Here is a 17,502-nt window from a genome sequence, read left to right on the forward strand (position 1 = left end):
GCTCAGTTAATACATAAGAGCAACACATGTGAATGTGATAAAGATTGTTCCTAAAAATGTAAAAAGGTCCAATAACCATTGTGCCTCTTTCTTAGTGGTAGGTGGCACAGAGTTTAGCAATTTGCCTCGTATTTGAAAGAGATATCCTGCCCTGCTTCAGACTACTGGACTGCTAAAAATTTTACCAAGGTAGTAAATTCTGAATTTTTATAGTCTTTTATCTGCCACCCTCTGACACACATGGGTCTTACCAAGGCATCTAATATTTCTTCCAGCTCATCAGGTCCAATCACCATGATGGAAATCATCAAGGTAGTGGACCTGTTTGATGTTCTGTGATATATCAATACAATCAAGGTCTCTGCATCCTAGATTATAATAGAAAGAAAGAGAGCTGATTTAGCGCTATGGAAAGGCAGTGAAAGTATACTGCTGTTCCTGACAAGTGAAATCAAACATATCAAAATTTGTAAATTGCTCTAGAGAAAACCAGTATTTGACAGACCAAGAGTTGTGAAGGCGGGGGCTGTGTCAGTTTGGTCCAGTACAGATTCCACATCTTAAATAGTAGCTGCAAATGGAGTCACAGTAATCTGCAAACATTCTTTAAGATCTATCTACCTTCTGCAGGGGCAAAACAGGAGAACAGATAAGAATGTGATAGGGTTACTTCTTCTGAATCCCTTATATCATTCATATATTTTCACATCTAATCTCTGTGGAATTGTTGTGTTTTTGTTATCTGATTTTTAGCATTCTGGCAGACAGAGAAAGTTCAGGAGTTTCTATATGGTCCTTTCTACCATGATAGCCTTCAGCCCCCAATTTGTGAGCATTATGCTAGGTACCCAGTATGTCTTTTCCAACTATACATTCAGGAACCAGAAATAAATATGGCTAAATTCACAGATTAATTGGGCCTGTGATATAAGCTTGGACCAAAATAGCATTTATCACCTGACATCCACAAGCCCTAACTGTAACCAATGGTCCACTGGGGCATTTTGGGATCCTATTGGATTAGTGTTAACTTAGAGTCAGTATCTGGTAATCTCTGAAAGTCTGGGATATTTCCCTTTTTCCAATGCATATTGACCCTAGTAAATGGCTATAGGCCCTTTGAGGAAGGCTTGGAGTAAGATCTACAGTATATGCTTGTGGCAGTCTTGTAGGATTCTTCCTCAAGAGAACCAGCCTCCTATTCAACCAAAGAGTTCTGGGTGTGTAAACCGGCTTAAGTCTGGGAACTGGATGAGAAGCCAAGATTCTCCACTGTGGTGTCTCAACTCTCGTTTCTGGCCCCATGGTTAGCGCTTTTCTGTAAATAGCTCTAGTAATAATTTAGTAGACATTGTATCTATTTAATTTCTAGGGAAACCATGATCACCACAGAAAATACATGTGGGTCAAAATATTCAGATGGCTACTTTAATTCCTGCTGTTCCTTGTGGTAACTCCAATTATACATTCAGGAACTAGGTAAATCACCACAGTGTGAGTCCTAGACAAATTGGGCCCATTATAGTATGGCCTTTGACCCTGGGCATTTAGTCAAAATACCATTTACCTATGAGACCTATAAGGACTAACTTTGTTTTTTGTTTAAAGATTTTATTTATTTATTTATTTTCCCCCCAAAGACCCAGTAGATAGTTGTATGTCATAGCTGCACATCCTTCTAGTTGCTGTATGTGGCATGCGGCCTCAGCACAGCCGGAGAAGTGGTGCATCAGTGCGTGCCCGGGATCTGAACCCAGGCCGCCAGCAGCGGAGCGTGCGCACTTAACCGCTAAGCCACGGGGCCGGCCCGACAAGGACTAACTTTGACCAGTAGATCTTGTCTCTGGCAGTTAAATGCCATGTGTCTTCTGTCACTCTGGAATCCCATCATTTCCTTGAAATTAGAAAGCCCACCTCCATGATAGTATCTCCTACCATTATCTCTAGCCTACAGAGGACAGCTACCAAAGAGCTTTTTAGGGATGCCAGTGCTCCCCTCATTAATGTATTTCTTAAGGGAGCTTCATTTGGGCTTTCTTGGGGGATATGGTGAAGGTGCATATGGGCACGCTACATGTGAGAAATAAACTTCAGCAACCTTCTAAGCCTTTGGATTTCTTCCTCTATAATATGCCAAGAAGGTTTTGGCATCTCAATCTCATCGAGTGTGGGCCATATTTGAGCCAAGGTTTCAGTTAACCTACCAAACAAACTGTTAAAATCATTCCCAGATACTCAAAACATTACCGCTAAGTAAATCTTTTCTAAGTATAACAATATCGATAAATGTGGGCCAATCCAAAGTTACATCCTTTTTAGTCTAAAAGTTTTATAATCAATTCCCACACATGTTCTCCAGGTTTTTGCTGCTATGAATTAGCAAAAATTTGTTATTCTCTTGGAGTACCAACAATCACCTCTCGGTACAGATTTGACTAGTCCTCTTGGGGTATGCTGAGATCTGACTCCAATTTTGGGTCTAAAGGCAATGAATGTTGTACAGGTGGGCCTTGAGGAAAACAGACATCCCCTTGCAAGTTAATTGCCCCAAGTGAAGTTATTATAGGGTCTCTAAGGAAAGAAAAGCTAATATTCTCAAACAGGAGAGGAGATTGCTTCTGCTGCCAAGGGAGGCTTAGGGAGATTTGTGGCTGAAGTCTCAGCTTCCATCCAAAAGTAACCATTCCAAGTCTCAGCTCCCTCTGTTTCCCAAGCAATTTGCTAATTTTGCATAAGAGACTTGGCAACTCTATAAATTCAACTTACATTTTAATTCTGTCACGTTAAATTTTGGGGCTGATTTTTCATCCACAACTGCCCTGAAGCTACAAGAAATAGAGATTCATTTAAAGTCATCATGGAAATTTTCTGGTTTTCTGACTGCAATTTGAGCTGAGAATTTAAAGGCCTGAGCTTGTCTTTTACTTTCTGTAACCTCTCCAATGCGGTGAGATGAAGCTCATCCACAAACAGCCCTTGTAGTCAGCACTATTATAATTATGGTTAAATGCAGCAGTCTCTTAAAGCCTTTCCTTCAAAAGGCACTTCATCTCAAGCAACCATAAATGATAATTTTAAAAACTTTTTCATTGAGCAATAATAAATATGCAATAAGGTGTGTAAATCCTAAATGTTTAGTTCAATAAGGTTTACCATCTATACACTGTGTAAGCACCACTCAGATAAAGATATAGAACATTTTCATCATTGCCAGAGGCTCCTTCATGGTTTCTCTTAGTCAATAATTCCCCCAAAGGCAGTTATTATTCTGATATTTATCACTATAGATTAGTTTGTTCTTAAATTTCACATAAATGGAATTATATAATATATGCCTTTTTGTGTCTTTGCTCAATTTTGTTATATCTATGAATGTTATTCATGTTTCCTTTGACTGTAATTCATTTTTTATTGCTACATAATATTCCACTGTGTGAATATATAAAATTTTTTTTAATTATTCTATTGTTGATATACATTTGTATTGTTTTTAGTTTTTGACTATTATAAAAAATGCTGCTATGAACATTCTTGCTTTTTATCAACTTCAGTGAAGTATAATTTACATCCAATAAAATGCACCAATTTTAAGCGCACAGTTCAATGAGTTTTGACAATGTATACAGCCATGTAACCACCACCACAATGAAGATATAGAACATTTTCATTAAACCAAAAAGTTCCCTTGTGCCCCTTTGCAAGCAGTCCCTTCTACTCATAGCCCCAGAAAACTAGCAATCTGCTTTCTATTGCTATAGATTAGTTTTCCCTTTTCTAGATTTTCATGTAAAGGAAATCATGTGGTGTGTATTCTTTTGTGTCTGCCTTCTTTCACTTAGCATATTTTTGAGATTCATCAATGTTATTGTGTGTATCAGTAGTTCATTCTCTCTTTTTTTTTTTTTTTGTGAGGAAGATCAGCCCTGAGCTAACATCCACGCCAATCCTCCTCTTTTTGCTGAGGAAGACCGGCCCTGTGCTAACATCTATTGCCAATCCTCCTCCTTTTTTTTTCCCCTTTTTCTCCCCGAAGCCCCAGTAGATAGTTGTATGTCATAGGTGCACATCCTTCTAGTTGCTGTATGTGGGACGCCACCTCAGCATGGCCTGACAAGTGGCACATGGGTGCGCACCCCGCATCCGAACCTGGGCTGCCTTAGCAGAGCGCACGCACTTAACCACTAAGCCATGGGGCCGGCCCCTCTTTTCAGTTTCTTAATAGTGTCTTTCAAAGAACAGAATTTTTAATTTGGTGAAGTTCATTTTATCAAATTTTCTTTTAAGGTTCATGTTTTCTTCTGGAATTTTGTGATTTTACTTTAAACATTTAGATCTAAGTCCACTTCAAGCTTATTTTTATATATGGTGTGAGATAAAACTTGAGGTGCAATTTTTCCTCACACAGCTGGCAGCTAGTTTTTTCCAGCACCACGTGTTGAAAAGACTAGCCTAGGCACCTCTGTTGAAAATCAATTGACCGTGTACACATAGTTATATGTCTGACTCTACTCAGTTCCATTGATCTATTTGTCAGTCCTTACACCAATCCTGCGCTGTCTTGATTTCCGTAAATATTTATTAAATCCTTAAATCAGGTAGTATAAATCCTCCAACTTTGTTCTTTTTCAAAATTATTTTGGCTATTATGCATCCTTTGAAATTCCACATAAATTTTAAAATTAATCTTGTCAATTTCTATAAATAATCTCACTTAGGATTTGGATTGGAATTGTCTTGAATTTATAAGTCAATTTGGGAACTAACAATATTGAGTCTTTTGACTCATGAATATGGTCTTTGAGAAAAATGAGAAATGGTCTCTCCATTTATCTAGGTTTTTTATTTCTCTCAGCAATGTTTTGCAGTTTTCAGTCTACAGGTATTGCACATAGTTTGTTCAATTTATATTTAAGCATTTCATGTATGTGATGTTAATGTAAATGGCATTTTAAAATTTTACCCTCCAATTGTTCATTGCTAGTATATGGAAATACAATTGATCTTTGTGTATTAACCTTATATCCTGAAGCCTTAACTAAATTCATGTATATGTTCTAGTAAATTCAACTAATTTTTATAGATTCCTTAGGATATTCTAGATAGAAGATCACATAATCTGTGAATAAAGAGAGTTTCCTTTTTCTTTCCATGCCTTATTTCACTGGCTAGTATCTCTAGTACAATGTTAAATAAAAATGGTGAGAGTGGACATCCTTGCCTTGTCCCTGATATAGGGAGGAAATCATTAAATTTTTTCACCATTAAGTATAACTGTGGTTTTTTCACAGATGCTCTTTATCAGGTTGAAGAAATTCTATTTCTAGTTTGCTGAGAGTTTTTTTAAATCATGAATGGGTGCTGAATTTTGTCAGATGGTCATGCAGTTTTTCTTTTTTTTTGGTTTCTTAATGTAGTGAATTGCCTTGATTGAATTTTGAATAGTAAACAACCTCTCATCCCTGGATTGAGCTCCACTTGATCCTGGTATATTAACTTTTTTAATATATTGCGGAACTAATTTGATAAAATTAACTTAAAGATTTTTATATCTTGTTCATGGGGGATTTAGTCTATAGTTTTTTTCCCTTGAAATAGCTTTGTCTAGTTTTGATATCAGAATAATGCTGGTTGCATAAAATCAGTTGGAAAGTGTTCTCTCTTCTATTTTCTGAAAGACTTTGTGTCTTTGGAATTATTTCTTCCTTAAATTTTTGATAGAATTCATCAGTGAGACCATCTGGGCCCAGAATTTTGTTTGTGGAAAGGTTTTTAATGGCATTCATTAATTTCTTTATATATATAAGGGCATCCAGGTTTTCTATTTCCTCTTGAGTCAGACTTGGTAATTTGTGCCTTACAGGAAATTTGTCCATTTAATCTAAGTTGCAAATTGATCGGCATAAAGTTGTTCATAATGTTTCCTCATTGTCCTTTCAAGGTTTGCAGGCTCTGTAATGATGTCCCCTCTTTCCTTCCTGACATCAGTAATTTGTGTCTTCTCTTTTTCCTTTGATCAGACTAACTAGAGGTTTATTAATCTTTTCCAAGAACCAGCTTTTGTTTTGATTGATTTTCACTATTGTATTTTGTTTTCTATTTCATTGATTTCTGCCCATTTCTTTATCATTTTCTTCTTTCTACTTACTTTTCATTTATTTTGTTTTGCTTTTCTTTTTCTAGCTTTTTGAGATGGAAGCTTAGATTATTGATTTTAGACCTTTCATTTTCTTTTCTTTTTTTTTTTTGGATATAAAATTTTGTCTTTTTTTTTTCAATTATTTTATTGAGGTCATAATGGTTTATAACATTATATAATTTCAGGTGTACATTATTATTTATCAGTTTCTGTATAGACTGCATTGTACTCACTACCAATAGTCTAATTTTTAGCTGTCACCATACATATGTGCCCCTTTACCCCTTTTGCCCACCCACTAATCCCCTTCCTCTCTGGTAACCACTAATCTGTTCTCTTTATCCATGTGTTTGTTTATCTTCCACATATAAGTGAAATCAGGCAGTGTTTGTTTTTCTCTGTCTGGCTTATTTTGCTTAACATCATACCCTCAAAGTCCATCCATGTTGTTGCAAATGGGACGATTTTTAGACCGCTCTTATTTTCTTATATAAGCACTCAAAGCTATAAATTTCTCTCTAACCACCACTCTAGCTGCATTCCTCCAATTTTAATATGTTGTATTTTAATTATCACTCAGTTTCAAGTATTTCCTAATTTCTCCTGTGATTTTCTTTTGTCCCGTTGGTTATTTGGAAGTATGTTATTTAATTTCTAAATATTTGGGCATGGCCGGCCTGGTGGCACAAGCGGTTAAGCGCGCGTGCTCTGCTGCTGCGGCCCGGCCTGGGTTTGCCGGTTTGGATCCCAGGCGCCCACCGACTCACCGCTTGGCAAGACATGCTGTGGCAGCGTCCCATATAAAGTGGAAGAAGATGGGCATGGATGTTAGCCCAGAGACAGTCTTCCTCAACAAAAAGAGGAGGATTGGCAGATGTTAGCTCAGAGCCGATCTTCCTCACTAAATAAATAAATAAATAAATAAATAAATAAATAAATAAATAATTGGGGATTTTCCAACTATCTTTCTGTTATTGACTTCTAATTCAATTCTGCTGTAGTCAAAGAACATCTAGTATGATTTCAATTCTTTTAAATTTATTAGACCTGTGTCATATGATCATGATCATCTTGGTGAATGTTTCCAGTGCAATTGAAAAGTGTGTTTTTCTGCAGTTGTTAGGTAGAATGCTCTATAATACCCCAGATCAAGTTGGTTGACAGTGTTTTTCAAGTACTTTATATCCTCACTGATTTTCTGTCTACTTAGTCTACCAATTGCTGAGAGAGTAGTGTTTAATTCTCCAATTACAATTGCAGTTCTGTCATTTTTTGCTTCATGTATTTTGAAGCTCAGCTATTAGGTGCATGCACTCTTAGCATTATTATGTTTTCTTATCAAATTGACCCCTTTATCATTATAATATATCCCTGTTAATTCTTGGTAATATTCCTTGTTCTGAAGGCTCCTTTGTTTGATATTAATGTAGCCACTCCCACTTCCTTATAGTGTTTCCATGATATATCTTTTTCCATACTTTTATTTTTACTTTTAAACTATTTGTGCCTTTATATCAGTTCTTGCATTTTTATCCAGCCTGACAATCTCTGTCTTTTGACTGGATCATTTAGACTATATACATTTAATGTAAATCATAATTATCATTATGGTTGGCTTTTAAATATACCATCTTGCTATTTGTTTTTTTTTTTTTTGTGAGGAGATCAGCCCTGAGCTAACATCCGCCAATCCTCCTCTTTTTTTTGCTGAGGAAGATGGTCCTGGGCTAACATCGATGCCCATCTTCCTCTACTTTATATGGGACGCCGCCACAGCATGGCTTACCAAGCAGTGCGTCGGTGCGCGCCCGGGATCCGAACCAGCGAACCCCGGGCCGCCGCAGCGGAGCGCGCGCACTTAACCGCTTGCACCACCGGGCTGGCCCCTTGCTATTTGTTTTTTATTTGTCCCATTTGTTCTTTGTTATTTGTTAGCTTCTTTTCCTGCCTTCTTTTTGCTTTTTTTTTTTTGTGAGGAAGATCAGCCCTGAGCTAACCTCCATGCCAATCCTCCTCTTTTTGCTGAGGAAGACTGTCCCTGGGCTAACATCCATGCCCATCTTCCTCCACTTTATATGGGACACCGCCACAGCATGGCCTGACAAGCGGTGCATCAGTGTGCCCCCGGGATCTGAACCCAGGCTGCCAGCAGTGGAGCGTGTGCACTTAACCGCTACGCCACCAGGCCGGCCCCCTGCCTTCTTTTGATTATATTTTAATATTCCATTTTATCTTCACAATTGGCTTAATAGCTATATCTCTTTTTTTTCTAGTAATTGCTCTAGGATTTAACATTACGCATCTTTAACTTACCACAGTCTACCTTCAAATAACATTATATACTTCACGCCCCATGTAGGAAACTTACTTCTATTTTCTCCCACCAGTCATTTTTGCTATTGTTGTCACACATTTCACTTTTACATTTTATAAACTTCAAAATATATTGTTATTAGTTTTGCTTCAAAGAGTAAATTATCATTGAAATAAATTTTTTAAATTGTGGTAACATTGGTTTATAACGTATAAATTTCAGGTGTACATCATTATACTTCTATTTCTGCATAGATTACATCATGTTCACCACCCAAAGACTAATTACAATCCATCACCACACACATGTGCCTAATCATCCCTTTTGCCCTCCTCCCCCCACTCTTCCCCTCTGGTAACCACCAATCCAATCTCTGTCTCTATGTGCGTGTTTGTTGTTTTTATCTTCTACTTACAAGTGAAATCATATGATATTTGACCTTCTCCCTCTGACTTATGAAATAAATTTTTAAATGAGGAGAAAAGTCTTTTATAACTGCACACATATTTTCTTTCTTTCTCTCTCTCTGCTTCAGTTTGGATAGTTTCTATTGCTATATATCTTCATGTTTACTAATCTTTTCTTCTGCAGTGTGTAATCTGATGCTAATCCCATGTAGTAGTTTTAATTTCACATATTTTTTATTTTTCACCTCTAGAAGTTCTATTTGGGACATTGGCTGAAACATGAACCTAGTGGATGGCACTGTAGATTCCAGATCCTGGTTAACACTTAGAAGATCAGCGTTCCTCACTCAACAAAGCAAGGCCCCTGCGGTATTTTTTCTTTTCATAGAATCCTCTAAAACTAGTATTGATTTTTCATGCTGTATAGCTAATTCTAAAAACTTCAACTGAATACATATCTCAGAGAAGATTTTCTGCCTTCAGAAGTCTATAAGGACCACTCTGAATGGTGGATTCTGAGCCTCATTCCAGTTAACCACAAGTTTTGTTATGAACATTTCCCTAAGCTCATGTAGCTATAGGTATACAAACATGTGTACCTATGTATATGTACCTATATGTGTTTTGTCATTGTTTGCTTTATAAAAATGGTATTATATTATACACATTTCTCCATATTTTACTTATTTCACTCAATAATAACGTATAAACATTCCTCCAAGTCAACTGGTATAGCTCTATTCAATTTGTTTAAAAGCTGCATAATATTGCAAGATGCAGATGTACCAACATTTTAAAAACATTTCCCTACAAATAAGCATTCCCTTACTCTCTCTCTTTCTCTCTCTTTTTTCTTGTATAAAGAATGCCACAGGAATCATCCTTGTACATGTATTTTATATTTACTACTGCTTTTATTTCTTTGGGATAAAAATTTCAGGAATAGGATCACTTGGTTGAACGATGTGTGTATTTTTTATTTCAATAAACACATCCAGATTGCTTTACAAAGATACTATAACTATTAAATTTTCCCCAGGAATGTTTGAGAAAATACTTTACCTCTACCCCTACCAGCAATAGGTATTATCCTTTAAAAATATTTTTGTGCATCTACTGAGTATGTAGTGATTCCATGAATTGTGTGTTCATATCCTTTGCCCATTTTTCTTTGGGGGCTTACAAAGTGTCCCACCATCAAAGAAAGGGGCATTTAGTTCAGTGCCAACCATAGTAGTTAATTGACTGTGATGATATGGAGATCATCCCACTGAGTCATTTGAAAGTTTTCTTTTGGTGTTTGCTGTTTATGCCCATGGTTCTCCTTGTCCCAACACCAGGTGTCTTCCTGGGGGTACTCCCAGAACTTTTACTGCCATCTTCTCTGTACACCCACTCCCCTTCACACACAGAGGTATTTAGGAACACTTGTCACCTTTCCTCTAGCCACAGAAATGGCACTACCCTCAGGCCCATCCACCTAGATCCCTCCTTCTGCAGCAACTACCCTTCCTCTTTAGTGCCATGTTGGATACAGGATTTCTCTATGAAGCTTGCAGTCTCTGAGCTACACTCAGGAAATGAAGCATAAGTACTGATGTTCTTAAATTTCTCTTCAACCTACTTGGAATTTCTAAGAGTGTCTATAATGTTGCCTTTAACCTCCAAATCTGATTGGGGCTCAAGGGTGGAGGACCAGATACTAACTCCTAGAGACCCAGACAACCTCTAAGCCCTAGTCACATCCCCTCCAACCCTCTTCTCCATCAGCTGGTCATAATTTCCCAGTGATAGAAAAGGTGCCTTGATGTCATATTTTGCATTCTTCCTTAATCTATGATTCTCCATTCTTTCTCAAAAACCCAGAATTTTCAACTGAAAGTATAGGCTTTTGAACTCTTGTCTCAGCTACTGGTCAAAATTTTTCAGAAATTCAATTAACTTCTTTATTCTAGACTGTATCTACCTTTTCTCCAAGATTAGCACACAACTACTGTTTGAATGTTGGGAAGAAAACCAAAAAGCACAAGCAAACTTCAGTTAATTCCTCTAAATATTATCCCACTATGTTTGTTATTGCACATGAGTTGGTATTAAATTGGCCAACAGAGAATAGTTATTCTCCAGGCATTTATGAGGGAATAAAATCGTGGCCCCTATGTCACTCAATATTTATTATAAGCTCTGTTAAAAGAAGCAATATTCAAGGAAGATTGCCTGAAAGACCCATAGACATTTCAGATTTTATACAATATATTCCTGACTTAAGCCAAATTACCAGGGATCTAAGAACCTAGACTGCAATATATTGGCTCCTTTAAGAATTGCTTTTTCTGAGTTGCAGTCAAGTGTGGTATCATTTGCCTAAACTTAAGGTGGTTATAGGAAACTGCCCTAAGAAAGTCATTGTTTCATTTGTTAGAAGTCCATCATAAAGGATGTTCACTTCATCATATAGGACCCCTTTAATGAGTACTTCCAGGAGAAACTCCTGACTATACTTTGAACCCCAAATTTCTGTACTTCTTCTTAGCACCAGTTTGTATTTATCTTATAAACATTGTTGATAGAGTGTTTGGTCATGTTTCCCTTTTCACGTTCACTGCTAGGTAGCTTAGATTCAAACTTGTAGATGACTGAGGACAAATATTTAGGTTATTATGATATGCATTTTGGGCTTTGTTCCCAGCTTCATTTAGTACCCTCTCTCTTAGTTTTTTCTTCTTTCATTCTACTTTTAACTTATGTTCCTCTTGCATTTTATCTCTTCTTGTAAGCTCCCTTAAATATTTTCTGGAATATGGGGATACAAACAAATAAAGTTCACGAACAAATATATTTTAGTAAAGTTTATATCTGTTTTTTCAAGTCCATTTGATATCCTGGCACACTAGTATCCTCTCAAATACCAGTCTTAGGAATACTTTTCGACATAAACTTTTCTTGTTTTTAAAAAGCAGCATAATAAAATGTGCTAGGCTTTCTATTCCCAGCGGCTCTTTTCTATAGGAAGCCACCAGCAGAGAGAGGAAACAAAAACAATCTTAAGTAATCCATTTTTAAGAATGGGAAAGAGATTTAGAGATCAGTCATATTGTGAAATGCAGTGCCATGCAAGGTATGATCTGTAGCCTGGTACCAGTCTGTGATGAGAAAGGTACAGAAATTGAGAAAAGCATCTAGAAAATTTTATAGCAATTTGAGAACGTAATAAATCAGTAATAAAGATAATAAATCAGATTTGAATCTGATAATAAAAAAATGTAGATTGTACTTTGAAAGTCCCTTTTTCCCCTTAGTAATCCATTTTTACTGAGTGTCAGTCCACAACAGGGAAATTAAAAACATCACCATCAACAGTAACCTAAAAACTGGTCCTTCACAACAAATAGTCTGAGAAGCACTGCTTTAAGGGTCTTATACTCTACCTTCCCATGGTCACAATGCAGGAAGAGTTCAGCAAACATCTGTCTCCGCATGTCAGTTTTTATGACCTCCCGGAATTCATCTGCACCGTGGCAAAGATGCTTAAGGAGCTCCTCAAACATTTCACTTTTAAAGGCTGCAATGTGTGAAGAGATGTACTGCAGAGAAAAGGAGGATAAATGATTGATTTAAAACCATGCCCTTGGATTTTCCCAAGGATTCAGTCGATGTGCATGAAATTATTGGCTACAATTTTTTTCCATATCATTTGCTTGTCTCTTAGATAAAGCATTTTCAGGTTAGTGCTGTTCTACAGGCTGTGCTGCAGAGAGAGATGATCAATACAGTCCCCAACACCATGCACCAGAGACTAGATTATTTGGGAGCAATTTCCCTCTACATCACATCAGTATTGTATAGGGCAGACTTTTTACCTCACAGTATGAAACAGCAGCAGTCATAAAATGTTGCCTGTAAATTAACAGTTCTAAAAATTAAATGCAGTTTTTCCTTTGATGTATGGCATATAAAACCATTTGTTTTCCAAGATTGGCTACATTTAATTATTGGAGTGTAAGGGATGGGGATTGTGGGTGGGTTTTTTGTTTTCTGATATTGCAATAAGGTATCCTTTGTCTAGGTTTGTTTTTTGTTTTTTGTTTTTTTTTGGAAGTGTAGAGTCTGAAAATGTCTATGCTCTTGGGCCATTTCTCTTGATCCCTGTTGAATAGATTCCCAGAAGTGGGATTTCTAGCTTAGAAGGTAAATGCATCTATATTTCTGGTAGGTTTTGACATCAGGCTTTTACCCTTTTGTGCTCCCACCACTAATGTATGAGTGGCTATTTCTCCTCCGCCTCACCATCAACGTGTATTGCCTTCTGGATTTTTGCTAATTTGATAGCTCAGGAACATTACATTCTTGATATACACCTGACTATAATATCTTGTGATAGAGAGAAATGGATCAAGCATTGGAAGAGTTTCTGAGTGGACTCCTCTTGAAGCGTTAGCCCAACTCACAAGTCAATGATTTTCTCCTCTACTCCAAGCACAACAGTAGCCATATTTGTACTGGTAGCGAAATGTGTCCTGATTGACCCTACCTCTGCAGCCATAAATGATTGGACCAGGGGAGGATACTTAACCTAAACGAAGCCATTCAGAGTCTCTCCACTGGGAACTGGGAATTAAGACTGGGGAATGGCCAGTTGGCCTCTGAGAGGGGCAGGAGCTGTGAATGTAAACTTAAGAGCTGTTGGGGGCTAGATTCCTCTGTGGATGCAGAGAAAGTCTGTACATAGAGACAGATGAACCAGAAAGCACAGAGAAAAGAGTCTTGATGTTTTCCAAGTCCCTGTTCTAGTCTCTTCCTGAAGCCAGATCATATACCTACCCTTGGATTCGCAAATTTCATTTTCAGCTACATTAGCTCAGGTTGGTTTCTGTTTCTTGCAATTAAAGAATAGTAACTAATACAGTTTGTTTAAAATGGAACATTTTGTTGGCATATTTCATTAACACATAATTTTTGAAATGAAGGATAAAGTTGATATTTCACTTCCTCATTAATATCATCTAGGCAAAATTACTATGTAAGAGATACATTAGGTTTGAATTCATGCTAATGAATCATAAACCATTATTCAACTGGCTTAGAGATCAAAAGAGGAAAATTGAAAGCAGAGCAAAAGAGCTTTTCTAAATATTTAGTTTCCTCAGCTGCCTAAACCACCTAACTATCATTATTCTTGATGAATCAATGAGCACCATAAGTTCTTATCTGCTACCTTGGGAAGCAGAATACTATAATGGTTAAGAACTCACATTTTGGAGACTGTCTGAGTTCAAATCCTAGTTCCCATATTTACTAGCTGAGTAACCTTGGGTGAGTCACTGAACTTCCCTGTTTCTTCATTTGTGAAATGTATATCACGGTAGTTATCTCACTGGGTCATGAAGAGAATCCTATGTACAGAGCATAGGTATTTCATGACATGTATATTTAGAAGGAAAAACTCAATGAGATTAGTGGTTCTCAAAGTATGGTCCCTTGACCACATCACCTGAGAGATTGTCAGAAGCTCTGAGAGCATCACCTTAGAGCTTGTTAGAAATGTAAATTTCGGACCCTACTCAAGACTTACTGAAACAGAAACTCTGAGGGGGACCCAGAATCTATGTTTTAAAAAGTCTTTTGAGTGATTCTTATGCTCACTAAAGTTTGAGAACTGTTGAACTAGATGATAGGGGACAACTGGTCCTAATTATTCCAGTATCCTAAGATCCTGTTTGATCCTTAATCACTTTTTGCTTGAATAGTAGGTATTTTTCTAAATTACTAAGGCAGAATTATTTAATAATTGACATTTTCTGGCAATATTGTGGCTCAGTCCTCTAATGTCGAAAAAAAATTACTGATTCATGAAAAGAATCACCCTGTTTTATATTAAGCTTTTGGGAATTGACCTCAAAGCCATATGAGTTTTCTGGCTGTGGGAATGCTATTAAATCAAGAATTAGTTTTAATTGTTTCTCCAAGAGATACTTCAACATTCTGGATTTATAGCCTATGGGTTTTCTGAATGAGTGTGTTCTGTAAGCGTGGGCTACACATGACAATAGTGACTACCAGTTGCCAACTACAAATCAAATTCCAAATAGAACAATTAAAGCAGTGTGCCAATGTCTCTTGTAAAAACAGAAAAAGTGAAAACACGTGGTAGCCTTCATGTTTCCATATCCTCCCAAGGAATGAATCAATTAATATCCACAAACCTTGAAATGATTGCTTAGATTAATTTAAGAATATAATTTACTACTATTATCTTGCGAGCTGTTAAACATTTGAACTGTACTTAATCAAGTTGTCTCTATGTGCTGGGTCCCAATGTAATGAATTCTGGGCTTTTCCTTTCTGACTTGAAAATCAAAATGTTGAAAATGTGGTAAATTTCACATTTAACAGGTTGAGAGCTACTGTTAGATTCCACAGCTCTGGGCCACTGGGATTCACACTTATTTAATTGTAGACATACTGGAGAGTTGATGAAGCAGGTGATATAAGAGCAATAGAAAGAAAATTATGTTTGGAAACTAACTTTCTTAGGTATTAACTTCCAAATTGTATTTGTAAGCCGTGGTAGTAAATAACGTTTTTAGGAATGTCTGCAAACAAGGACTATAGAATATTGAAATACACAGATTATATTTGCTATCTATCATTGAAGAAGTGGTGTGTTCATATAGCATTTGGGCAGAAAATTAGCTTTCCAGTCTCAGAGAGGAAACTTTTAAAAACAATTAATGCTAGTTATGTACTCAACAAAACAGAAATTACTTGAACTGTTTTGATTTTTTAAAACTTTGCTTAACAAATGAATTGAACACAGGCCTCATCTAATATCCAATAATAATAAAAGTGACAGACTGAAAAATATGATTTTATCCCTACTGTTGAAAGGTAGCTTAGACAATGTTATGGGCTGAGTTGAAGGCCTAACCCTCAGTACCTCAGAATGCGGCTGTACTTTGAAATACGGTCTTTAAAAATGGTAATTAAATTAAAATGAGGTCATTAAGGTGGGCCCTAATCTAATATGACCAGTGTCCTTATAAGAAGAGGAAATTTAGACACAGATATGTACAGAGGGAAGATCATGTGAAGGTACAGGGAGAAGATGGCCATCTACGAGCCAAGGAAAGAGGCCCTCAGAAGCCAACCCTGTTGACACCTGTCTCAGACTTCTAGCCTCCAGAAGTGTGAGAAATTTCTGATATTTAAGTCACCGAGTCTACGGTACTTTGTTGGCAGCCCTAGCAAACTTATACTAACAATAAGGAATTGCTGATCAGGCAGTACCTTGATTTATGTGTTCCTTACCATTGAAGACCACCTAGGAATACACACACCAATTTAGAGGATAGTTTACTACAGGCCCTCCCATTTCCCTGTCTTAAAATTCCCTTATTTCCCCCCAAGGTCTCCTCATGTAGTTTTACAACATATTGCTGCCTCTACCTCCTCCAAAGCCACCATTTTTCCTTCTTCTGCCCTTCCTCGCCACAGCTCAAAGCATATGCAAAACAAAATGAGCAAAACAAAACAAACAAGAATTACAAAATGCAGCTGAGCTAGAGACTAAATAGAAAGCAACTCAGATACATACCATTTTGGGGAAAATACACAGCCTAGACTTAGTATAATATGTTAAAGGAAAGACACAATCTTTGGGTACAGCTGATGGAGCCTCTCTATTTAAGATTTAAACTTTGAGCCGTGTCAGTTTGAAAGCCTCAGACTGTGTGATTGATATAAAACAATCAAACAAGGAAGTGACCATCTCAAAGCAGACCACTATGGAGCAAGAACGGAATGAGTCTCAAAGAAGAGAATCTCAGCAGAGGCCTGCCCTTTATTTACCCCTGGCCAAGGGGTGCACAGTTCCTCAATGTGGCAGAATCAAAAGTTAATATCTGAATCCCACTGTATAGTATTTGTAGTTTTTGCATATAATTATTCTTAAGCCCGTTATATAATTCAGGTGCAGACTTCAGACTGCTTGAAGCCCAGGCCTACTACTGAAGGATGCTCCTGGGAAACTGACCCTTACTTTACCCAGTCCCACAGTAAACAAGAAGGTTTGGGGTTGTTTTCACTTGCTCTTGGTGAGCAGGTAGATGTGTGGGCAGAGGCTCCACAATGATCAGGTGGGAGATAAGGTCAAGGAGCAAAGTAAACTCCTGACTTAGGGTGACCAACCGCCTCACTTTGCCTGGGTATTTCCTGGTTTTAGCACTGAAAGTCCCATGTTCTGAGAAATCTCTCAGTCCCAGGAAAACCAGGAAGGTTTGAAACCCTATATCTTGATCCATACCAATGGTCTAATCTCTGTGAGGAACTTGGGGGAATCTCTGAAGGCACGCTGTGTTTTATCATGCTTTATATAACAAACCACCTCTGTAAGTATCTGTATCCTTTGTCATAAAAGATCACCATACCGTTGGGACAACCACACATAGGGCACATTATATAAAGAGTTCTTACTCTATGGTATGCAGTCATCTATTCTCAAACTTTTGTTGTATTTAGGCAATCACAAGATATAGAACATCTAAATGTTTGTTATAGATTCGTAGGGAATTCATAGAGCTCAAAAAGTCCAGGAAATTTAAAAAGAATCCTCCTACCTAAAAAGTTAACTAAATTTTCTATAAACA

General features: G+C 37.2%; 1 protein-coding gene across 1 annotated transcript in view; it reads right to left on the reverse strand.

The window, feature by feature from the left end:
* The window catches only part of EFCAB5 (EF-hand calcium binding domain 5), a 113,594-nt gene that overhangs the window by 45,132 nt on the left and 50,960 nt on the right, over nucleotides 1–17,502 (reverse strand). Inside the window, exon 8 of the mRNA XM_058559468.1 lies at nucleotides 12,286–12,441. Within this exon, the coding sequence (XP_058415451.1) occupies nucleotides 12,286–12,441 (156 nt within the window). The remainder of the gene's footprint in view (nucleotides 1–12,285; nucleotides 12,442–17,502) is intronic.

This window comes from Diceros bicornis, chromosome 18 (assembly GCF_020826845.1).
Source record: "Diceros bicornis minor isolate mBicDic1 chromosome 18, mDicBic1.mat.cur, whole genome shotgun sequence".
NCBI classification, from domain to species: Eukaryota; Metazoa; Chordata; class Mammalia; order Perissodactyla; family Rhinocerotidae; genus Diceros; species Diceros bicornis.